The sequence below is a fragment of the Ascidiella aspersa genome, chromosome 2 (assembly GCF_963924565.1).
Source record: "Ascidiella aspersa chromosome 2, kaAscAspe10.2, whole genome shotgun sequence".
In the NCBI taxonomy this organism is placed as follows: domain Eukaryota; kingdom Metazoa; phylum Chordata; class Ascidiacea; order Phlebobranchia; family Ascidiidae; genus Ascidiella; species Ascidiella aspersa.
In genome coordinates, this window is record NC_139448.1 from 1,294,084 (window position 1) to 1,319,530 (window position 25,447).

General features: G+C 36.7%; 2 protein-coding genes across 3 annotated transcripts in view; one reads left to right on the forward strand and one right to left on the reverse strand.

Annotated features, from left to right (window-relative positions):
• The first annotated feature begins 1,038 nt into the window (after nt 1-1,038).
• Nucleotides 1,039-25,447, forward strand: part of LOC146163044 (nuclear pore complex protein Nup107-like) — a 31,381-nt gene continuing 6,972 nt past the window's right edge. The window contains exons 1-15 of one of the 2 annotated variants that reach the window (XM_083380421.1): nt 1,039-1,166; nt 2,471-2,562; nt 2,849-2,926; nt 3,600-3,667; nt 4,121-4,226; nt 4,872-5,019; nt 5,322-5,399; nt 5,786-5,834; nt 5,963-6,034; nt 6,355-6,443; nt 6,666-6,735; nt 6,875-6,988; nt 7,552-7,657; nt 23,624-23,700; nt 23,863-23,922. In XM_083380421.1, coding sequence (XP_083236547.1) covers nt 1,129-1,166; nt 2,471-2,562; nt 2,849-2,926; nt 3,600-3,667; nt 4,121-4,226; nt 4,872-5,019; nt 5,322-5,399; nt 5,786-5,834; nt 5,963-6,034; nt 6,355-6,443; nt 6,666-6,735; nt 6,875-6,988; nt 7,552-7,657; nt 23,624-23,700; nt 23,863-23,922 — 1,245 coding nt within the window. In that variant the 5' untranslated portion in view covers nt 1,039-1,128. The remainder of the gene's footprint in view (nt 1,167-2,470; nt 2,563-2,848; nt 2,927-3,599; nt 3,668-4,120; nt 4,227-4,871; nt 5,020-5,321; nt 5,400-5,785; nt 5,835-5,962; nt 6,035-6,354; nt 6,444-6,665; nt 6,736-6,874; nt 6,989-7,551; nt 7,658-23,623; nt 23,701-23,862; nt 23,923-25,447) is intronic. The other variant, XM_083380422.1, reaches the window with a different exon arrangement.
• LOC146163045 (uncharacterized) lies at nt 8,877-17,489 on the reverse strand. The gene is made up of 9 exons (XM_083380423.1): nt 17,325-17,489; nt 16,410-16,915; nt 15,969-16,103; nt 14,272-14,470; nt 13,556-13,677; nt 11,352-11,458; nt 10,352-10,491; nt 9,870-10,025; nt 8,877-9,756 (listed from the first exon to the last, which is right to left on the reverse strand). The coding sequence occupies exons 1-9, from the start codon at nt 17,482-17,484 to the stop codon at nt 9,329-9,331; spliced, it is 1,953 nt and encodes a 650-aa protein (XP_083236549.1). The 5' UTR covers nt 17,485-17,489; the 3' UTR covers nt 8,877-9,328.

Sequence of the window (25,447 nt, forward strand, 5' to 3'; positions counted from 1 at the left end):
AAACAAAAATAATCTCAGTACAACTTAACTTAAAATATTCTCAGCACAACTTAACTTAAATATTTCGAGCACAGCTTAACTTAAATATTTCGAGCACAGCTTAACTTAAATGTTCTCAGCACAACTTAACCTAAATAATCTCAGCACAACTTAACTTGAATATTCTCAGCACAGCTAAACAAAAATAATCTCAGTACAACTTAACTTAAAATATTCTCAGCACAACTTAACTTAAATATTTCGAGCACAGCTTAACTTAAATATTCTCAGCACAACTTAACTTAAATATTCCCAGCACAGCTAAACAAAAATAATCTCAGTATAACTTAACTTAAATATTCTCAGCATAGCTTAACTTAAATATTCCAACACAGCCAAATTTAATTTTAATCTACGTTATTAACAACTATCTACAACAATCGTAGCAATGCCAGAAATATAACAAACCTAATGTTTACCCAATAAACTTCACAGTAATCGCTAACTTACAGTTCAGAAACCCTAACTCTAATAAATGAAATCTTTCTAACAATATTTTTAACTAGTAATGGTATTGTTGTTAACAGTAACATAATTACGTCATAATATTCACAAGTTTTATTATTTTTTGACATAGAAACAATAAAAATCAACGCCGTAACAGCGACAAAACGCCATAACAACCAAAAGAATTCTTCAAATTTTTATTTGAACTATGCAAGCCATTGTTTTACATAAAATGTGTGTTTCTTGTTTGTGCCATCGTCCTATGAACGGCCTACAACAACTTATTCCATAAAAGCCCAGAGGTTTAGGAACTACCAAGAACTCCAGTCGCCAACAACTTTCACAATCCTTGGAAATATTTACTGTTGGTTTAATTCGTAATACATAGGCCGATGTGTTTGATAAAAAAACTGTGTATAAATAAAATAACGGATTTAGTCATATTTAGCTTGGTTTGGTCTCACTAAAACCCACAAAATTAACTTTTGGTCAAAAAGTAGCGGTTAAAGTGTCGCGAAGCGCTGTAAATGTGTCGCTAGCAGTCGCGCGAAGTTTTTCCAAAACAGGAAAGTGAAGAAAATGTGTTTTAGTGAAAAATAGTATTTATTGCAGCTTTACACAAGTTGTTACGATCTGTTAAATATGGATACACATGAAGGGTCGTTCATGGATTCGAGAAGGTTCGTTAAATATTTTACTCGACCGCAAAACATTTTTACAGGATCATTCTTAACCCAAATATTGTGCGATAATGATTACCTGTTTGATAACATTATAACTTATCACTTGTTTTTAAATATTGCTTACTTATGAAGTTCATAACGTAGCCCCAAACAACATTGTAATATATATCTCCAAATGCTTTTTTTGTGTAGAACTTTGGGCACTGGCCCAGAATCCTACTCACATTTATTTGAACAGTAACCAAACAAGGTATCAAAGTTGAAATTAAAGAGAAGACATAAATATGTAAGAACAAACATAATATTATTTGACCCACCCAAACCACAAATACTAACTCTCACCTTAACCCAAATGTTGTTAGTAAACCACCGGTCGAAAATGTGGTAGGATTGTAGACCAGTGCCAAATTTGGGCGCTCGTCTAGAATCCTACCACAACAAACATTATTTTGGTTAGGGTGCCGGTTAGCGTTTGGGTTTGGGTGAGTCCAGTAATAGTGTTAAACAATATTACTTGACCTACCCACACCCAAAAACTAACCGACACCCTAACCCACATATTATGCATTGCTTAATAATCATTTCAACGTTGTGGTAGGATTCTAGACCAGCGCCCAAATTTGTGGTTTGTATTAGTTGTGTTTTGTAAGAACGTTGTTGTGTACCTTTCATGGGTAACTGACTTGAACTAATTGACGATCTAATGTTGCATCTTTCAACAAATATTTTTAAACACACTCTTACGTGCCTCATTTTTTTGCCAAAATTGGGTATGCGCTGTACTACTGATAAGGCCCAACTGCATTCCATAATTTGTGTTCGCCTAAGCTTTACGCCATAGTTTTTTCGGATATAATTTTATGTGATTTTAGAAGAATATTTACCTCAAAAACGGTTGTTGTTCATTGAAAATCACTGGGCCGGTGATGTATTATGCTAAAGAAGTAAAGAACGTCACTTTTTGTGATAAGGTAGAAAGATCTTTGGCGGAATGGCACTGAAATGCAATCGGGTTTTTGCACGGTTTATGTTCAAACTCTTAACGACCCTGTTTGCATTTCATGGCGCTTTACACTGAGATTTTGGGTTAGCAGTGTCAAACTTTTAGGTGTGTAATCAGGGTTTTTTACACTTCTGTGATTTGGAAGCCACAATTGAAATTTTCTGCAATTCACTTATCCAGGTGTTCACACAAATTGCTTTGAAAAAAAAACTTTTTTGTGCACCTGCCACAAAATTAAGAGTCTTGTTTGAACTTTCACATAATAAAATCCATCTTAAAAAGTGTTTATTTTTCACAGGAAAGTTCTGGTTAACAGTAGCTTTGTCCACTCACCATCGCTGGTCAAAGACAGCGCTCGACGGCCGAACAGAACCGGAGCTATTCTAAGATGTGAGCTCAACTTTTTGTTGCCTTTTAGATAATCATTTAGTTTTTTTGAATTAAATTTTCTTTGCCTTAAAATATTTTGTAATAATACCCTGTATTTTGATAGTTATATTTGAGGGCTCCTATAAATTGTTTAAAAGTAAATCCCAGGATTGTTTTCCCCCGAAATTACTGGTGTTTATCACTAACTCCTTTGAACTAGTAAGCGATCCTCTTATATCACCTGGAAGGTAAAGCAAGGGTAACATTTTTGTCACCAGTAGTGGGTTCTTACGTGTTTTTCTTCCAGCAATGCAGATGTTTGATGATGCTGTTGGAAACCAAACTCCCATGCCATCCTCGTTGACCCAACAAGAACCTATCTTTGGTGAGTTTCTGTATCCATACATCAAACTTTTGTATACATGTTCCATATCTTACACCTCTCTGATAACTATGGACTAAAAATTAAAAATTTTAAAGTATTTTTTTTATATAATTTAGACATATGAAGAAAATAAATAATAATTTACATTTGCTGGAAAATCATAATATTAAGTTTGACACAAAATTTTTTGGATCCTGGCAGCTATTATCATCAGTTAACCCACCAATTTTTGAACTTTTTAATATTATTAAAAATAATGGGGATGAACTACTAATTAGTAAACAACAAAGTCAACACGTACCCGGCCAAGTAACCTTCACCACCGCAATTATTTTGCCCTGACTTTTAAATTTTGACAGAATTTTAATAACTGGTTATCAAAAAATTTTCTACATAATGCCTCAAAAAACTGACAACATTTGAGTTTGGATTTTGTGCCCGATGGCCAATGCGAGTACAATTCAGCTGGTGAGTAACGTTAAGGCAAAAATCGCTGGTTGTTTTCAGACCTACTGAATATCCCAGTTTATTAATCTGTTGTTTTTAACTCTGGGCAAGTGCTGATTGGTAGGTACTCACCAGTTTTAATTTAAGGCCAACCCTGATATTTGTTTTGGTTTAGAGTTTTGTTTAACATTGTATCAAATAATCCTTGTTTGATTTTTGTTTCTAGGAAGATCTACTTTAAACTTGTCGAAAAGTTTCCAAACAAATTCCAACGAAGAAGCGAACTTATCACAGGTGGGTGAGCTTGTGTTAGGCACTAAATATTATTTTTTAGTTTAATGTTATTTTGATTGATTAACTTGGAACACCAACACACTGTATAGTGTGAAATTATTTAATTATTCATAAAGCATGTTATTCATATATACAAAGTTTTAGCTTTTTTTATGTCTATATCGTAGTTTTAAGTTCATGTCTACTGTATTTTATTTTCTATTTTGTGATTTACTTTGAAATGTTATTTTTTGTAGTTTTCTTTTTGTTTGTTGGTCGAGTTAAACAAGCATCTTACTGTTTTTTAAATGTATTTTTTAATGGCAGAGGTTTGATCTATTTAGTCAACCATTTGTTGTTGATTTACTTTTAAAAGTATTTTTTTAGTTGTCTTCTATATTTGAATCCAGAGGATGACAGCATATCACTCAATCCAACCATGTATTGTTGTTTTACATTTAAATGTACTTTTAGTTTTCCTCGATATTTGACGGCCGTGGTTTGTTGGAACCGAAAACCCCAGCGAGATTCAGCAACAAAAGCACGAGGTTCGAGGCGGAAAGCAATTCCTGTGAAACTGGTAAATCAATTTGCTATACAAGTAGTTTTACAATCTATGTATTAATGACCAAGTAGAGCAGGTTTCCTCAACCCCAACCCTCCGTACACATTGGGCCAAAATATTATAATTGTTCCAAACAACTTTGTCAGGCTTTATAAGCGGCCATTTTGACGAACAGATGCCTAAACAATTATTGTGCCAAACTACAAACCAGTGTTGTTGAACCTTGTCACTAATTATACTTTGAAGATAAATAAAATGGTCAAATATTTTTATCAGAGTAGAATTATGGGGAACAAGCTTGTAACATTTTAATTAATGGCCAGTTAAACTTGAATTTTATTTTTAATATTACTTAAGAAACCTCCTTTGTTAAGTTTTTTAGCATATTTTTATGTTGAAATTCACTTGGTCCAGTAAATATTGCGTTTAACATTAATTGACTATGTGTGTTGATAATAATTTAATAAATAAGCTTTGTAATAAATAAAGTTTTTCTCTTTTTTGATTCATTAAACACATTGTAAGTGGAGCAGATTTAATTTAATCTATTTGTCTCTGCGGCCCAATTATTTTTATCGCTGTTTTATGTTTAGTATTTTTTTCTTTGTCATTATAAAATCTAACAAGTATTTCTATAACCAACTTCATTGTTTATTTCAGTTACGAACAGTTTGTTTAACGAGTGCAAAAAGGCGCTATCGAGCTGTCAATCTTCGCTGGACGTCTTCAACATCGTCGATTCTTTGGAGGAAACTTGTACCGAGCACATTGAACTTCTGGCAAACGCATCAACACACAACTCGGCAGAGTATGTCATAGTACATACTAATAGTTTTATTGCTCAACTGATTTACATTTGTAGATATTGCTGGAGCATTATATGTTTAAGACTGTCCATATCTACATTTAAGCTAATTTTTTTAATTTTGCCACCTGCCAAAAGTAAATGTTTCTAATCTAGAAAAATTTAATTTCTGGGTAAAAAAATATATAAAACAAAAAAGAAAACATTTCTAAAAACCATAAGGCGAACTAATTTAAACTGTCTGTTATAACGGAATTCTTCCATGTATGTGTGTTTCACCTTAAACAAGCCACTTACATTTCCAGGCAGGAGTCTATTGTTGAACTGAGGAGCTTACTTTCCAGTGAGAAGCACACTTGGTCATTAGTGGCTGCTTTGTACAGGTTTGTCCTAACATCACTTCCATACTTGTTTCGATTGATTAGTAATACGGCTTGTTAAAGTACAAGTATTTTAAAAATGGTATGAAAGCAAATGTTTAAATTGCTCATTTTTTTTTTGTTTTTTTAATTTTTTTTTATTTAAATCTAAGTAAGGACGCATTTGGTTTTTAAAGAACATTTGATCTCATAAAAATGACTAAAACGGGTTCAAATAAAGAACACATGCCCAACATATAAATATATATATTTGTTAATGATAACTACTTATTTACAAATTACATGCAAATTAAATTAAACCAAGTACTTAATGGCAGATTCTGCAAGAAATTTGCAGAATCCAAATCAAATTTTCTGTTTCATTTAAAATGTATTTTTTTTTCGTTCAGAGACAAAACGGCTGAAAATGAAGACGACTCAATGAAAGTTGATTCCCAGGTTGGGCAAAACTCAATAAATTTACCCAAATATTTCTCAACTGTATAATTAATTGTATTTGTTGTAAACTTTGTAGTTCATTTTGTAATAATTTTACACCTGTGTTGATAATATTTGCTTTTTTCCAGGAATCTGTGATCAGTGAAAAAGAATGCATTGAACAATTGTATAAGAACAACGGCGTTGTTAGGCAAGCCCAGGTAACCATTAAGCTATTTATTAATACAAACACTTATTTATTACAAAAAATAATTTTAATCAAGTAACTTAAACTGCATATATTGTAAGATTTAGCTAACGATGTAATAATCTAAACCCCGCCATCACCTGTATATTAGTTTGTTGTATATGTTGCAAGTTATTCATTTGTTTTCAACAAAATTGTCGAAGTATGACCGAGGCAGTGAGTTCGTATACAAGCAGTTGTACGCACTGTAAAGCATAATATTATGAATAAAGCATTTGGGACTCGTTGGTTGAATCAATATAAAACGTTTTAAACCACTTTTTAATGTATCAGATTGTGATTGACTGGCTGGAGCAAAACGCATGCGAAGACCTCGATCATCTTCTGAAACACTCGCAGCATTTCACCGGGAGAGTTTGTTGGTAACAGCCTTGCTTAATGTTGACCCCATATTAATCACGTATCGATTCTTTGATAAGATTGGAAGCTGTCTGCTTTATAAAGTGTGCCGTGTGTTTTGCTTTTTTATAGTTTTAAAAAATGTTTTTTTTTAGCCAACACAGTTGTTTATAGCCAACTGAGTGACATGTTTCAATTTAGTGTTTCAACGTATTTCTGTTATACTTTAACATCTTTCATTTCAGGGAGAACACGCTTCACACCTTGAAGAAACAAGCGGGGCGAGGAATTAATGGAAACTGCGTCGCTGAGATGGTGAGTGCTCTTTAGCGATACTGGCGGTGGTTTGATTGCTATATTTCTGCCACTTCTGGTGCAAGAGAGTCACAGCAAGTCAAGTCAGACATTATTTCCATGTATGTTGCCCAGACCCCGGTTATTATTTTTACCCCAGGACCCAGACGCCCCCACCCGTACCCGGAAGCCGCTGGTTGATCTTGATGTTGAGGATGAGGATCGACTTCTTAGATGCGTTTTCAGTTGCATCAGAGCCGGGAGAATTGAGCAGGTTGGACTCTGGGATAAAACTGAACCATTCATGTAATTAGCTGTCATCTCTAACCCTTCTGAAGTTGAACTGACCAACAATTACAGCATGCATATCAATAGTCACTTGCAATGTTGTAAACAAGGTATTTTATAAATCCTCCTGGTGCTAAAAATCAATAAAGGTTTATTCGAAACCTCCACAAAAAGCTTTCTACTTTTGTATGGACTTTGATATTCATTGTACGTCTAACTGCAACGTCCAGTTATTGTTTTAAGATTTATTGAAACGTTTAAAGTTCCAATCGTGTAATTTTCGAAAGCCGAAAATTCACAAAAATTTGGTTAGTGTTAGGCCAAGTTGTATTTGGGGTTGGGTGGGAGGCTTGCAAGGCAGGCTAGAAAAAAAACTTGCCTGTAGTGAGGTTCGATCTCACGACCTCCGGTCAAGCCGGGACCGTCGCTCTACCAACTGAGCTATGCAGGCTCAGAAAGGAACAATTCGGTTAATCTACGATGTCTTTTCGGTGTCCAAATATCGCAGTAAGCCCTAGCAACCAGGGCTGATGTGTCTTCTACTTCCAGGCGCAAGAGTTATGTCTTGCTCACGGTCAGGCTTGGAGGGCAGCTTCACTTGAAGGATGGAGGTTGCATCACGAAACAAACCACGGTCAGTACAATACTACACTAAGTGGTTTAAATCAACAGATTTCTTCTTGGTGCTAGCTTACTACTTTGTCCTTTTCTATTCCCTATTTGTACACTGGAAGTCCAGCTTGGTATTTAGGAAAAACATTTCCAAGTTGCATTTTGCAAGTGAGATTAAACATCCATTCTGTAGGTTTTGGTATTTTATATTTCGTTCGGTTGAGAAACCTATGATGCATTTACAGGCAAAATATATAAATCCTACTTACCAGAAAAAATACTGTTTGAAATATAAATAGTTGACATTTAGTATGAAAGTTAAGGCGCATAAAATGACTTAACTTTGAAATAATACGTAAAGCATTTTATTCACTCCATACATTTGCATTTGATTGATAGATTTGTTTTTTTCAAAATCCTTATGTGCTAAGCCCTGTTAAGCTTGCTTAAGTCTCAAACTTTCTCGATTTAAAACACGCGAGGTATGCTTTATATTTGACCTTGGGATTACCCTTGTAACGTGTCGGTTACCGCTCGGTTATTGTTTTGTTAATAATGTTGCTTTGTGATGTACAATGCAGGAATTAAACCCGGTTTACATCATCGAAATATTTCGTCAAACTTTATTCTACTGGTCGTGTAACCAGGTCACGCTTCGCTACACACGGGTGATTTGCGGTCGTTTCACTCAAATCGCAAACCACCTTTAATCACTGACGTCTAATCGCTGTTATCTCCTGTGAATCCTTGCGTAATTATGCCCGGATATCTTCACTTGAAGGTCACACATTAATACAGTGAAAGTAGCGCACCTAAGTGGTTGTGGCAACATTTTGGTGGGACATTAAATTATGTTTTGTAATGGCAGACCAAATACATATTCTCATGACTTGTTAGTTCAGGGAAGGCCTGACATTTTTGGAAACACAGTGCGACAAAAAGTTGGCGAATCGCCTAATTATCTTATAGCCTAGAGATAAACCGTGGTTTCTGACAGGCTGGTCAATAGATGGTGAATATAGGGAAGAATATGCCGGGAAATATATTTGTCGTAAATTCATAGCTTTAATTATGCTTTTATGGTTAACCGACTTGTTCTTCGGTGTTTAATTTTGTTTTTTTGCTTGTTTTTTTATCACTTATTGTGAATGTCACGCATTTATGATAAAAGTATATTTTTTTGATCTTTTAAAAGGGCAACTTATCTTTGATGAAATCAGTTCACTGACTTTACTTCGTACGCAATGAACCACTCGTTTGAATGACGTGAAAAAAACGATTTATTATTTTGACTGCATCGTAATCGACAAAAAAACTCGATCGCTATTATCAGCAGGGATTAACAAAGCGTGGGATTGTGACGTCAACAATAGGTACATGACAGCTTCTAATCGCTTACAGCAAACGCGATAAAATAAATATATGAAGAAGCTAATATAGCGTCAACCATTGCGACCAAAGAATAAAGGTAAGGTTTAAAGTTATCTTGGATACTGCACTTTATTGCTGCTTCCGTGGCCTGTTTTTGCCGATGACGCCATTAATGTGACGTCATTAGTGTGACGCAATAATATGAAACAAGAGAGTTGAACAACATTAGGGTATTACCCTCGGAGCTCCACCAGGGACCGATTGCGTTCCCATTGTTGGATTGTTCTTCCCATTGTTGGATTGTTCTTCCCATTGTTGGATTGTTCTTCCCATTGTTAGATTGTTATTCGAGGTCGAACTTGTACTTCCTTCCTCCCCGCTCAACAACTAGGGACTTCACCGATCTTGGAACGTTCAACGTAATCACTGCGTCATCATCTACGTCATCAACCTTCTCCTCGCCCGAGTCCACGTCGCCCCCGTTGCTCATCACGTCATGAGTGACGTCACTGCGGCTCGTGACGTCATGCCACGACTTTCGTAGACGTTCCATGACGTCACTGGCGTTAAGAACTGGTGCAGGTGCGGAAGTGACGCAATCGTAGTCTGATGACGTATTTGTTTCGTGCATTTTGTGACCTGGGCTGCTGTTGACCTTCAGGTGACCCCCGTTGATCAGCTTTTGCGTTATTGCGTCATAGAGGGCTTGTGAAACGTTGCTGGTCGCTGATTGGCTCATTCCAAGCGATGGTGGAACGCGCGAGTCAAAATCTGTGAAGATTGTTCAAGTTTAATTCTACTTTCTTTCTTTACACACTTCAACAAACTTGCGAAACGACGTAGTTTATTGATTTAGCTTCAATTCTGAAAGTTGTTTAACTCACCGCTGTTGCTCTGTGGCGACATCTGCTGGATGATGGTTGCCTTGCCTGACTTCCGCATGGAGGCGGGGCGATCCGATGAGAAGAGCTGCTTGAAAGTCTCACGGAGTTTGTTGATTCCGACTGGATTGAAGCTGAACCGGGGCAGCGAGTGGTCCGCTAGAGGGCAGCAAAACTAACATTACTTGAAGATTAGGGCGTTTTGGGCAAACTTTAACCAAAAGTGGTTGAGATTAAAGGCAGGGGAGCAAAATATGGTTCGTAAATATTAATCGATCATGACGTTGCAAGGTTTAAAGAGTGGAAGAGTTGTACGGAGATGATTTTGATTAATTGTCGCTTGTGTTCACCTGATTAAATTTAACGCCCATATGTGGCAGACTGATGTTGATTACCACCGTAGGTTTACAACATGATGTAATCACCCTCAGTGCTTATATGCTTATGTTCTATTGTGCTTATGCTCTATTGTGCTGCACACTCACATGTCTGCAGGGGTCTCCTGTAGAAAGGTCCAATCGAAGGGATCAGGTCGAGGTAGGTTTTGTACAACTTCACCAAACACTTGTTGTCCTCGTGGTTCGCGTAAATTCGCATCACTCGCTTCGTAGACATGTTGTAATACCTGTGACAATATACACTGTGACGTCATACCTGCCACAATGACCACTGTGACGTAATAGTGACGCAACTCTTAAAATGTGATTCTTGACAAGCGCTAAGCCGTAAAAACCAGAATTCGTTTAAAAAGGATTTAATCCTGAGTTTCAGATATCTTAGTTTTTTTAAATAAAGTGTATTTTTGCTCTATTGGTATTTCCGTTAATGTGCTTGTTAATGGAATTGGAAATAATTCTAGTTAAAACTCGCTCACAGTCATTTTGACGTCATCCCGTTTGTTTCCTCATAAAGAGTTGTAACGTAATACACCGATTTAACGGCTTACCAGCTGGTCACGTGACCGCGATTACAAGAAATTGTGTTTTAATTAAGCTTTTAACGAAACGAGAATAAAAATGAAGCAACTTTAAACGAGAAATGTCAACCGGACAAAGCGGGGAAGGATTTCCACCAGGCGTGTCTAAAAACTTTGCATACAAACCACAGCTTATTGTTTTATGGATTGCGCAATCGCTCGTGACTAGAGGAAAGTTATAAAAAAGGCAAATGTTAAGTTATTGTGGGTTTATGCCTCTGTTGCCCCCATTGAATATTTTACTTGGTTCCTATAGCCTTGTTGATAGTTCTTACCTAACAAAATGCCAATGTCTGTAAAATAATCCCCTTTGCACCAAAATATTGGTTTAGTTTAGTATCAATAATAGCGTCAAAAGTTTTAAGAAAAATAAAAAAAAGTTACACATTTAACACATTTATAGCCTGTTTTTATCAATAGGTTCGCAGTTTTAAAAGTTATTTTACCACGCACAACTTTCTTGAACACCTTTACTGCCAACGTGTTAAATATATAGTGCCTGTCCTTACCTTTGTTCCCCGCGGCAGAACTCCAGGTATTCAGCTTGCTTCTCCTTGTGGAAACCCAGTGTGAACTGCTCCACCTTTAGCTCGTGGTGCTCTTCCATACTTGTCACCTGAACATCAAAAAGATATTTTCCAAGCAGATATCGTGCGCATGCACCGTGTTAGGATTTGCTGTCGTGACGAAAAAAGTTAATCTTTTAGGAAATATCTTTAGTTTAGAAGAAACAGCAGAAATATAAGGTAGTTTTATTTATTTGGGTTTCTTGGAGTTTTTAAGAAAATGTCTTTAGAATTTATTTGAAACCGCAGAGATGAAAGTGTCATGATATTTTGTGTGGCTTTGTTTATCTGGTATTGTTGGACTTTTCCCGTGATTCGAATGTAAATGATTTACTTATTTACCAGTGATAAGAAATACTTTGCCTTATCAAACATTTAATATTTTAGAAATCAGGTTTATAAAGAGAAAACCATTAATTTGTTAAAACTATTAATAGGGTGTTTAATGATAACAGCGCGTTGAAAGTAAGACTTTTACATTATTGGTGAACACACAGTTATGCTAAATAAATGATGTTTTTTTCTGTTGTAAATGTGGTCTCACAAACAAGGCTTTAAATCGCACGATCATTTCCCGTTGCTTGTCCAACTTATCAAGAAACCGCATCTCATCGAAGTGGCAGCCGAAGTAAAAAGTTGTTTTCACCGTAATTTGCGCCAAACGTTCACTTTAACCTGCTTTAATTTTGTCCAATGGCGGCGTTAATAGTCGGGTTTAACTTTTTGCTTGTAATTTCTTTTGATGTAGCGCCATGTTAAGCGGAGGAAACCTATAAGATTGATCCCGGCAATTACAGCACACATGCAATTACACCGCCGGCCTACAGCACAAGCTTAACATCGCCGGTTCAACTAATTATTGTTGAAATCGTGTTTGGTGAGACTGTAACAAGACGTTTCCTCACACTTTTCAGTGGAAAAGATGAAGACACGATTCACTCGTAAGACTTCAAATTAACGGAAACCCTAGTCAGAAATTGGAAATTAATAACAGGCGAAGTTTGAAGCACTTGACTTGGTTCGTAGCGCTCTTAACTATTCCCAAATTTACATCTAAACGCATCTAAGTGCCCTTTATTTTATTTAATTACTTGCCATTACGAAAATCAATTATCTTTGCTTTTCAACTAAGTTTCCATTTATTTTCTACAAAGGCTTTAAACAGTTGTTCCAGTTTTATTGTTCGGCACTAATCCAAGCCATTGTTTACTAACAATTGAAATTGTGAGTAAGATAAAGGTTGTAGAACACGCGTCGTATAAACACAGTGACTGTTTTAAAAACTGTTTAGAAATCGCTTAAAATCGAGGTCATAGACCTTTGTCTACTCGGCAAAATGCAAACATTATAAAGCAAGTTGTGTTTGTTTTACTCAGGCCACATTCAACGCTTTATTGCACACTGACACAAATATTTTCCCGCTGTCAGTTCAACTTTAAACCTTGCAAATAACTTTGAAGCAAAAGCATAGATTTGTGGCACATTTCTAAACTTTCACAAATGTAAAAGCAAATGGTTTCAACTTCATATTAACAAATGTTAAATATTCATTAAATTGTGATTGATTTACAGCTTTATATGAATATGCTTTTGCACAGTTTGTTAAACCCAGGATCTCAACACAGCTTATTTAAGAGAATTAAACAATTGTTTCTTTATTACGCCACAATAGGCTGCCATTGTTTCCTCAATTGTAGAACGAAGTGTTTGTTCTATTGTGTGTAAGACCGCAAGCATGTTGCTGCGGATAGCCTGCAGTCAGCAGCTTTCTATTGCGAAGTATTGCTTCTTGCTGTTTAAAGTTTTTTATCTTTTTCACATTTAAATTCATTTTTGTGTTAATACCTTAACCCAGTGCTTCTTAAACTTTTTTAGTTTTGTTCACCCCAAGCATCTATCTCAAGATTTCATTCACCCTGATTTTCATAATAAGATAAAACTATCTTGTCTATATATAACGGCACAAAATGACTTGGTTGTTCGCAAGCCATCATCCATTTATGACGGTTCACCCTTATTCACCCCTTTTGGTTGGTTCACCCCTGCAAAATTTTTATTCGCCCTGGGGTGAACCATTCACCTAAATAAGAAACACTGCCTTTAGCAACCGTTTTATGCACGATATGTCGGTAAAATGCGGACCTTACCTCAAATTCGACGCAGTTGTAGTAAAACACGGAGTGAAAGAGTCCCTTTGCTGTGGCGAGGTTGAAGAAGCCGGATTGCCAGAGCTCATCGTCGTTTAAATTCTCAACCGAAACTTTCTTGCCTGAAAACACGGCTCGGTTTAGATGCGGAGCCTCACAAACCAGCTTAGTGCCACATGGAACTTCTTATTAATGTGTTGTTTATATTGACCTAGGCTTCCACACAGTATGTGAATCCTAAAAAGTATTTAAATTTATTTTTAAAGTGTGTGGCAAGCCTAAAGAAATGCTCGGTGAGTTTAAAACCCATTTATATCTCTTGTGTGCGAATAAAATTTCCAAAAGAAGCCGCTTTTTGCCTAAAACAGCAGCGACTTGGGACCGCGAGACCCATATTATCTAAGCGAAATAACAAAACATTTCGAAAATTGAAGCAGGCCAACTTTTGAAAAGTTTTTGTGGTTGGCGACCAGTAAAGTTTGAGAAGGCTGCTTAAGAGTGAAGTGTAGTTTGTACGTCCTATATGTGCCAACAACCTTGTGTAACACGTCTGTGTTATATTATGGGTATTCTGGAATGATTTATGTATTCTGTGATCGTTGGTCAGTACGATTAAGCATGGCTGACCACATTATATAGCCGTGTTGATTTTATTCTGAGCTGTGAGCAAGTGTGCTATATGCACCTCTGTGTGTAGCTTGCTTCGATTAATGTACCTCGGTGTGTGTGGCTCTCCATGCTCAGCTCGCCCGACCTTGACTTGAGCGCCTCGCGGAATTCAGCGAAGGTGTTTGAATACTTGTCGAAGAAGTTGACCTCCGACCTGCACGAGACTTGCCTGAGGTATCTCTGCAGGCCTGAAGCGATCTGCATGAGGGTGTCGGCTGGGTACGCCTTCTTGTCCTTGCGTCGAACCTGGAATACATTTTGATGTCGTTGTTATAACGTGTTAGATGCAAACGAGGGGTTTAAGAAAACATAGCATTTTGTCGGTGGAAATGAGACATTTGATGTTTCTTCTAAAAACTCTTACCAGTGAGTCCAAGCTGCGGCGTATTACTTATTATTATAAATAACTAGGATTATCAGAAAACAAATCCTTTAGTTTTGCATAAAAGGAATTAAAAAATGAATTGGCTTTTAAATAGTTTGTGGTTGATTCTGTCTTTAGTTGTTTTTTCATAAGCTTGTTTCGTTTTTTTTTTCCGCCGTCAAAAAGTTCAAGTGTGTTTAAATAAGCACCAGTTGGGGATGCCCCTAATTGAGGCTGGGTACATACCCACCAAACCCGCGTTTTGGGGTAAATATTCCCAGCAAACACTTGGTAATTTCGCGAAACAGTAAGTGTTTTTCTCCACTCAATTGTGTAACTGACATAGCTTTTAAAGACTATGCACTGAAATGTAGCAAGTTTGTGGCAGGAGCCACTGTAAATGTAAATTGGTACACCGTAATATTGAACGTGGAGAGTATTTGACTAAAAAATGTTTTCCTGCTACAATAGTTTCAGCGGCCAAGTGTTGGATTAAACTTAGTCGCGCAATGTTCGAACATCCCTCAATGATCACGATTAACGATAACGTTTCCAGCACTAATGTTTCAAGATACAATTAAGCGTCGTGAAAAGGCCGCACAAAGCACAGATCGGAAACTATGACGGTAAAGGTTTGGGGAGAATTAACTTTAAGTCAAAACGTGCATTTAAAGTAACATTTCCAGAATTAGGCCGCAGAAAAGTTCATTTTACACCCATTTATACTCGACTTTTTCTGGTTGAACAATTTTTTTTCAACTTTTATGTATAACTGTTTTCGACCTAAAAACCTAAAACACTATAGGAGGTAACTGACAGACATATCGTGTAGTGTGCACAAACTGTGTTTATTTAACCATATTCGCGTATATTATGCTCATGTGACGTAGGACGTACGTAAATGGCCTTATCGGAAACATTTCAATAATTAGAAACGCGGAATTGTGCTCGCGTTATATTTGGGCAAATAATGTGAGCTTTATTGTTATTTTAAGGTTAAACTTATGTTATCAAGCCTTCTGGACAAAATGTCGTTAAACTGACGTTAGAGGGTTTTATAATGACATAAAGGATTTTTTTGATACTTGGTAAAAGCACTGCTTTACAACAACACTTTATCTAATGCTACCGGTTTATGCCTAATAACAGACCGCTAGTAAAATGATGATATTTTAGATCTCAAAACAGCGGCTTTAAAATATTTTGGCTTTACGCCGCGACTGGCGAACTTTTGTCAAATTTTACACCCGTAGCCACAATTGCAACAACTTTGTCATTAATCAAAAAAAAAACGTTTGAATTCAGTAGCATCCAAAATTAATGGACCCCTATATTTGTTTCCTTTATTTGTTACTTATAGTTGTTAGTTATATTTGTTACCTCCTTGATGAACTTTGGCAGCCAGTAGCTCATGACGTCAATATCCGCCACTCTTATGTCGACCGGAACCTCCTGGTATTTCTCCAACTTCGTGTCCGGGTTCCGGTTCCTCGTGAGCGCCCAATCACGCCACACCTGTGCATATGAGCGGGATATATTCAAATGAGCGAGATGCTTCTTATGAGCATGATACGGTTCATATGAGTGTGATGCGGTTCATATGAGCGTGATGCGGTTCATATGAGCGTGATACTGTTCATATGAGTCATGACCTTGATTTGGGTTCACATGTCTTTGTATATATCACGAATGTTTCAAATGATTATTGTTGAACGCCTGTGCTATACGTATTGCGAATATAGTTTAGCATATCTCATGTTACTCGCGGCAAAGCGTGATTCGTGATGCGATGACGTGATTCGTGATTCGTGATGGACTCACCTTGATCGCCCAGTTGTTCTGCCGCATCGTTCTCTCGGGAATCAAACCGCTGAGCGCTCCGTCGGAAAAGCTCGGCGAACTTCGCATACTTTCGGATTCTGCCGCGCTCTGATTGGTGGAGAAGTTGTGCCAGGAGAGCAGCGAGCCTCCGTCATTGGCTGACATCGACTTGGATAGCTTCTGTTTCTTCGGTCGCTGAAGAATTGCGTCGAATCCGTTTGTATCGAGGCTCTTCCTCTGCATGAAGGAGCGGTAGTGCTCCAAGATGCTCGAAGCCTTCTCCTCGTCATCAACAGGAGGAGCAAGAGGAGAGTGGGAGGAAGGAGCAAGAGGGGAGTGAGAGGGAGGAGCAAGAGGAGAGTGGGAGGGAGGAGGGGAGCGTTCATGGGAGGAGTCGCTATGGTAACTGTCGCTTGCGTGGGTGGGAGTGCTCTTCTGAGGAGTTCGTCGCTTCCTTCCGTTTCGCTTGAACTGCGTCAGGTTCAAAGGTCGCGACTCGATTCGACCTGGAGGTTAAAGTTGAAAGTTTAATGAATCACGTTAGACTCTTCCCGTCGTGAATTATGCAAGCGACATTTAGAGAAATTAACCAAAAACAAACCAGATATTTTGATCTTGTTATTCTCGGAGCCTCGTGCTTTATTGGGTTAAAGGCGTATTTAGAACGCGACGGTTGGGACTTTAACTGTTGACCAATAAAACCTTTGACTGTGGGTTAAAACTTAAAAAAGTTGGGTAAATATTCGTTATAACAAAATGCAACAGAATCAAGGTAAAATTTAAAACTTGTTGCTTCTAAATTAGGTTGAAATATTTCCGCTGTGTTTTAAAAGTTTGGATTCGTTCAATATTAAGCAGAACATCTTGAGTAGCTTCAAGCGTTCTTTATTGTGACGTCACAACAGGTTATTGTACCTATAGCTGCTTGTATCTGCTGAAGTCCCTGCATCTGTCCGTGGATGTCTTGCATCTGCTGCTCGATTCCATGCTGCATCTCATCTGCTTCCTGATTGGTCGGTAGCGTACGAAGGTCAGTGGCAAGGTCACACGTGGCGGACCGAACGTCAACCGACATTTTGAAGTTTATTGCAACAAAATATTTAAAAAATAACGAAATATCGCCTGTGGACATAAAAAATGAATTTTGAAGTCCGTGAAACAACTGAAAAAATTCAAACTTTATAAAAGTTCTTTCCTCTCCTAGACTTTTCTTTTATAAACCTCCATTTTGTACGACCTTATCATGTATACAAAAAAGTTGTTCACAAATTAAATAAAAATCAGACTTCCATAACCACCTCGTTAAAAACTGCGTCAAACTTCAAATTCATGCACATTTCCTGTAATATGTTTTACATTAGAGCGAAAAACTTCCCCAGCTTTATCCAACATCTCCTCACCAACTAAAGGCAACGCCCAAAGCACAAAAAGACAAAAGTTGTGATTCTTTAGCACGAAGCAGCGTCTTAAGTCATGAAACGTGCGCGCTTCTCTTCTGCGCAATTAAACTTATTATAACGTGATGTTGTGACGTCACAAGCACAGGAAACCTAAAATCGACTCCCGATAATCGACGGGTATTATACAAGCGCAGAAAAAGAAAGGTTTCTCGGGAAATATTAACTTTATTCCCCGATTAATTAATTATGTTTTTGTTTTAGTTGAAGTCGTTTAACCCAGTTTTTAGCGCGTCAGATTATTATAAACTTCCGATTGTGCTGGATACTTTGCAAATATGAAAATATGAAGCACTTAGGCTTTATTTTTTAAACAATGTTCCGTATTTTGATTGGAACGGTGCGGGTTCGAACCCATGACCTCGAGAATTTTGTTGTTGCCCCGGTTTAAACTACAGAAGCCGAAGATTTATTTTCTCATTCACCATATTCACCTTGGTTTCATACCAACCATGATTTCGTTATTTCAATCGACATCGACCAAACTTCGCGTTCTGCCTCGGGACGTCGCTTCTCCCTTTGTTTCTTATTGTTGCGAAACAATCGGTTGTTTTTCGCGTCTACAGATAATGGCGGAAAGGCGCGAGCTCGTATAGAGGCTTCTATGGAACTTGTAATTACGAGTAGCTCCACACTTGGCGTAATAACTATTGTCTCGAGTGATTTTATAAAAACAATGAGGAATTTCTGCTGTCGCCATCCTGAGTTTATGGTGAAATTACTGGTTTTGTAAACTGTGAATGTGCCGCAAGTATGTGAGATATGACAACTCAAACATCTTGTAATGGGTGACCTAAAAATATAATTCTGCTTTGAATTTTCTTATAATTGTCTTAATTTCTAATTACAAAGCTAATGGATTGCATGAAAATATCAAGATACTATCACGACTGGGAAACTAAATCGAGCAAACGAATTTGTTTTTTAGCTCAAAGTTATTCTTCGCATCTGATAAAATATTTGTACACTTTAACCTAAAGTTTCGCGAAGTTCTTGTCTTTATAACGTTGATATAAACTTGCGCCAACCCCGACTTGTTGGTTTCACTTGTGTGTTAAGTAGCAACCACTTCATACCGTGTTATCTCGGCAAGTTATCTGATTTGCCATCTAAAGTATGAAGTTCGCACCAGTTGTAACGTCGCGCATAAAGAAATAATCGAACAAACAACAGATTTACCTGCGGAGTTCAAAACGTTTGCCTATTTATTTTAATATAGTGATTTTAATGCTCGTAAGTTTTAAAGTTTGGCGATTCCAACTTACCTGCTTACAAACTAGAAATGGCTGGTCGTTTTTTAATATAACGCTTGCATCCCAAGAACTTTCAAGTAGTAACAATGCATTTGTGTGTTGGGGGGCAACTACAGGGGCACAGTGACCTTACACCCTTAAGTGGGGTGGGGGCAGATTCAGTTAATGGAGAAGAGATGTTTTTTTAGCCCTAATGACACCCACGAACCCCCTGTAGCCCCACAAACCCCAGGCCACCGCCGCTCCTCCCTATGAACCCCAAACCGTCCCACATTGTCAGTTGGTGAAGCCGTGGGACAACCCCTTGAACCCCCCAACGCTCTATTAACTCACGGAACTAATAAAACAGCTTGGGTTGAACCAAGTTACGTCAGAAGCGCTTGAAACCTGTAGGTTTTTATGTTTCAAACGAGAAACAAGGTTTGAAGCATAATTTCTGGGGATATTGAAAATAAATAAAGAATTATTGGAAACGTTGACAAAATTCAACCTACTTCTGCATGGGCTTTGAGCAACAAGGCTTTAAGTTAAGTACCACTAAATTTCACCTGAAACCTTAAACTTTGTGAGATTGCCTTGCTTTTTCTCACGTAAGACTTTTATAAAAATTGTCGTTGAAATAGTTTAGAACGGTTTATTTTAGTGTTGCGTGAAATCATGTGTTCGTTCAGTTGATCTGTTTGCGACAACTCGTGAATCAGCGCGGCCAAATATTTGCCCGCTTCTGAATTGTTTACCAAGAACCAAACAACAGTGCGTTATTATTCGACCAATACAGATGCATATTCGCTTAACTGTAAACATCATCTATTTGTTAAAAACAAAAGGTTACCAACTCCGCTTATTAAGTGTTTACATTATTAATTTTACCGTTGGTATTCATTTATATTTTCTTTTTCTTTCCAAAGAATGAAACTTATTGACACGTTTAATTCGGCCAACATTGAAGTGTTGGTTCCAAGCTGAAACGAATCATAAGCTACCGCGACCCATGTTCCCTTTTCAACAAAAGACGGTCGTTTTATATTCTCTGTCGTAAATTAAATCTGCGCGTCAAACTTCTAGGGATCTTATTGTAAAGGTCGACGAACTCCATTTTAATCCGTAACAATTGTTGGGCGAAATATTTCGTTGATATATCGATTTATTTTCCCAACTCTAGTTTCCAATACGACAAACGCTACGCCAGGCTTTTTAAAAAATGTTTTTATAATTCAGTGTCTAAGTCTAAAAAGCGGGTCGTTTCAAAAACTTAAATTAACCGAAAATATTGCTTTTTGTCTGGCGTCTATCTTTCTAACAGTAGCTGCCTCACAGTCAATAATTGATTTCTATTGTCTGGCTGTTATTTAGCTGCCAGTTAGAGCTGTAACTGACATATGTTTATCAAAACAATAAACATACGGGTTGCGTTGTTAAAGCGGCCACAGTATCGTCTTGCTTATGCTTGCCTAATTAAGTGACACATGCGACGTCTACGTACACACATATATACAACAAGCATCAACAGCTCACAACACTCACACAAAAGATCTGCCTTTCCGCCCAAACTCATGTTATCTAGACGCCCGTAGACCTCGAGCATTGATTTCTTTCGCTTGGGCCTTTTTCTTTCGTCCAACCGTAGAACGATCGTAGACGGGAGAAAAAGTTGCTGGCTCCATGGAGCTGCTCTTTTTTCTCTCTTGCTCCACTTTCTGCCGAATCACTCATTCACAAGCGCGTTAGTGTGTCTAAACAATTTCAACTCTAGAGCGCTGCTAGATACCACAAGCCACAAAAGTGATAAGAAATAACTCGCGCAAATCACACGCTTCAACCAAGCTTCGATTTTTACAGTGCTTGTTTTTTACGGATAATTTGGCAACAAGTGTTTTCGCTGAAACTTTCAGGTTATTTTGAACTCAGCAACTTAATTTACTTTTCATACAAACGTAGATAACCATCGTACAATTAACTTTTTTTAATTAAATTTTATAAAAACACACAAACTTAGTTTTTAATTTAAATCGCAATTTTTATTTATAGTTGATTCACTTAATGCATTTATGTTTAAATATTACCAATGCTGACAAACCAGCTTAATTTCAACAGTATAAAGTGATAGAGCGTTTATGGAGGTTTTTGAGTATTTAACATTAATAACGCGAGTCAATAATGTTTAAAGTTTCTTAGAAATGTCGTCGGTGTTGAATCGGCGCAAGTAAGATGAGAAAACAATGTTGTTGCGCTTGGAGGTATGAAATAAAACTCCGTCTCTTTTACCAACTTTTGGCGCAAATACTTGAACAGAGAGAAATTAAATCGAATCTTGTCGTCGCTGGTAATAATAACATTACAACAGAGCTTAAGTAAATGGCATAGTACATTTAAGCCTTGCGGCGTACTATTACTTGCTTTGCATTTGCTTCTCCCAAACACAATTCCTTTTTTACAGCGTGGCAATAATTTTGTTTTGACTATTTAATCGTGACTGTCTCAGAAAGCTCGCGTTTAGCGTTCTCACTTAAATAATGATTTCCGGAAGTTACATTTCAGGATTTTTCACTCGCTGTTCCGTCACAGACATTTTGCATTAAAACGTTTTTAGAGATTTTTCTTGCTTTTGGCTTGAAAGCCTCGACTGGGATTTTTTCTTACGCAATCGCTCATCGCGTATACACTAATTAAAAAAATATGCATTTAAACACACAAATAGTCAATTTTTTAGTAAAAATATTAAAGCTCATAGAGAAGAAGGTAACATTTTGAACTTTCAAATATTTCTTCATTCATTTTCAACGTCTGTTGATATTCTTTTAATGTTTTACTACAAGCTTCAGCAATTATACTCAAAAACTGAATATCTAATTGTACATCTTACCGTTTGTAGTTGAATATGTGTAGAAAGTTGGCTATAGTTTGGTTAAATTACTTGCTATTTAACAGGGTTAGTGTGCTTCTAGGTAAAACCAGTTTAATCTTGTTTGTTAAACAACTTCGATGTTGATTTTATTCACTGTTAATTATAACATTAGTTGGTTTAGCTCAACAATATTAAAAGTGTTTTTCGCAATGAACTTTCCTGGCGAAACTTCGAAAAGTCAGCAGTGTTCTATTGTCTCCTATTGTTACGTCTATAATGTGTTCAATAGCGTTTCGAACACGGCCTTTGTTCTCTTATTGTTGTCTTGTTATAAGTAGACGTTACAGTGAGCGCTCTATAGAATATCGTGGCGCTTCGTTTAAACCGATGCTCTGTTTATACGCTCTGATTCACAAGCACAATACAGTTGCTGGCTGGACGCAATACTGTTGCCGCTTCTATTAATGTTTAAGCTAACCAAGCCGCTCTTCCCTTGTTGACTTTATTACTTTCTTTCGGAGAAAGATTTATTCTCTAATTTTTTCGCCTTTATTTGCACAAATGCTTAAAACCATTCATTTCTCCGAGTTTTAAAGTAAATTCTCTATTTTAAGTATTCCACTAATTTTCTAAGATGCCTTATAAAGGAAATTTTACATTTCTTTTTCTTTTCTCGGATATATAAAGTTTAAAAAAAGATCTATAAAGTTTAAAAAAAAACATTGTAATATATTGAAAGAAACAGTTAGGTAACACATAAACATATTATGTTTCTTAGAAGCCCTATACAACTTATGTCTTATCTCGGATATCTAAAGTTGTAAAATAAGAAAATAGCATTTCTGTAACACATAAAAATCTTAGACATATAGTGTATTTTCCGCTCAAACCAACGAAGTTTAATAACACATTCATTGTTGAAATCACTTTTTGTGTCGGCTTACCAAAGTCAAGGTTTTAAATTATTGGTTGATATTTGAAGGAACAATAGAACATTCAGCTTTTACACGGAGCCCATGTTTCCAGCCCTCATACAGGTGCTGCTATAAATGTTTAATGTTTAAGTTAGAACTGGTTTGAGCTAGGCTGTGTGCTTTAGAGCTTATGTTTGCCTGGCAGGCAACTTTAGTGCGCATAATTGCCCTGCTATATATATTGTGTGCTTACCATCACCGTACCAAGCACTCTGATTGCTTTAGATGGTTTATTGATGCTAAGTTGTTCATTCACAGAACCTCTTACCTGCCTGTTGTTGCCTCCCACAAATTTCTAATGTTTTAGTTCCTCATTTTACAAGAATATGCTGCGTAATTGTTGGCACTGGCTGAAACAAAATGATTAGGACGATAAAACATGTAAGGGTGCATTTTTTTTAGATTAAAATGTCTGACCACGTTTATTAGTCTCTTGATGCGTATCTGAGTTTCAAAATACATCCAACTATTACAAGGTAGAAGAAACATTAAATGTAGAATTGCAAACATTTATTTATCATAACTGATTTAAATTGGTCTATGTTCTATTTTTTTGCTTTGTTATTAATTGTTTGCATACTAAGAAAAATACATCAAACATTTTCAGGCATTTGCTTTTAGTGGATGTAAAAATCACCCTTTTAATTTTTCAACTTCACCACGAAATCGTTTAATTTTATTATAGACTCGGGTGAATTACAATCTCTTGGAAACCCACATCGGAAGTTTTGGAAGATCGCTGCTTGGACGATGTCGCACGATGTAAGTGCGTCATGATAACAACTAACTTACAACAAAGCGCAATTATAAATATATGGATGACCTTTAAATATCCGTTAAAAAATATCAAAGTATGTGTTCGCATAAATAAGGCATTGGTGACAAAATTGTCAGAAATTCGTTAAATTGTGTGTTTTTTCGCAGGTTGCTTACTCAGCGTCGGAAAGGGCGATCTATGGAGCTTTGTGTGGCAACCTTAAAGCTGTAAGTTGCCTGTGAACAACTTTGTATATAAAATAAAATTTCGTGCGAAATGAACTAGGAAGTATTATAGCTGTGAAAAAATCAACTTTTTTGTTTAATTTACCCAGGCTTGATCTCCAGTGACACCGTGTGGTAGCTTTATAATTTGCTTGGCGGTTCAAAATGTACATTTAATGTTTTGAGGCTGATTGACACTGCATATTAGAACTTTTTAGTGAAACTCGCTTACCAGCTGTGTTTTAAGAAAATGTCGCAGTTATTTGAAGTTGTTTGAATACGTAAACCACTAAGTGCAAAGTTGATTTATTAGACACAACAGATTTTAAAATAATGTTTTCCAAACTTGACAGAAATTTTGTAATTTACCGCATTTGTATGTTTAAGTGTTTTAAAAAAGTGTAAAGTTTATATTTGGAAAATTATTCTCGGTTTTTGATTAAATTTAATGATTTTAGGTAACGAACGAAACTTAGAGATTACTTAATATATACCAAATACCAATAAATCGCCAGATAACGGCTAACCACGCCCAACTAGAACTAACTGCCTTTACTCCTTTATTAAATATACTTTAATTTAAGGAACTTAATAAGAAAACAAGGTAGCCAAGGAAGAATTTTGTGGTTATTTCGGACAGTGTTTCTTAAAGTGGTGAATGGTTCACCCCAGGGTGAATAAGGGTGAACGAAAGTTCAGGAGCATCCTATAGTCACTGGTAAACAACTTTCTGAAGTAAATCGACTACTGAATTTTTTTTATGATTTTTTTTTGCTTATTGTAATAGCTAAGTTGGTTTGCATTGAGTGTATAAGTTAGGCCTGTCACCTTTTCTCAAGAAAACTGAATGGTCCTCCGAGGACGCTCAAAAATGTCCAAATGTTCTCTTTTTTCGCATTTCGAGTTAGTTGCTTATACTTTTAACAAGTCTTTTAGGCGAGACTTTGTATTTACTTCCAAAAAATTACTGTAGCCAGGAAACATGGTGAATTGTTGGTTTAAAAAGGGTTTCTAGGGGGACTCCGAACAATTCGTAGGGGGGAAGGCAAGCTCTAAGTTAATATTTAAATTTTTTGCTATGATTCTAATGGTATCGTTTTCGTTTTGGTTGTACACCACTCCTACAGCTGTACAAACTTTGCTTTTGCCAACTTTAACATTAAAACTGCCAAGAAAAGTTTGCAAATCTTCTGTTAAATCTAATTTTGTTTACTTTGTTGAGCACAAAGTCTCTTTGAGTGCCATTGCATGTTTTCATATCATCGAAGGTATAACGGCCCTATTTAATTATAATTTTTTCTAGCTTATAGATAAACGATAAAAGTCATCAACCGTTGGAACTATTTTTTATCCATATTTTATATAATTGGATAACAGGCTAGCAACAGGGGGACCAAATGTTTTGCGAAAAGCCTCCTGATTTTACAGTTTAGCGCCAATTTAACCAATTTTTTTCGCGCTTTGCACGCCGGAAAACATTCTTCACACCGGCGCCACAACCTTGTGGATGGATGACAACCAAGTCCCT

Bases quoted from the DNA above. Each gene is read 5' to 3' on its own strand.
- LOC146163045 (XM_083380423.1), bottom strand. From the start codon at position 17,484: ATGTCGGTTGACGTTCGGTCCGCCACGTGTGACCTTGCCACTGACCTT. The intron at 16,916-17,324 runs GTACAATAACCT...TTTAACCTCCAG, and splicing joins GCAGATACAAGCAGCTATAG to GTCGAATCGAGTCGCGACCT. The intron at 13,678-14,271 runs GTACATTAATCG...CCGTGTTTTCAG, and splicing joins GGAGAGCCACACACACCGAG to GCAAGAAAGTTTCGGTTGAG.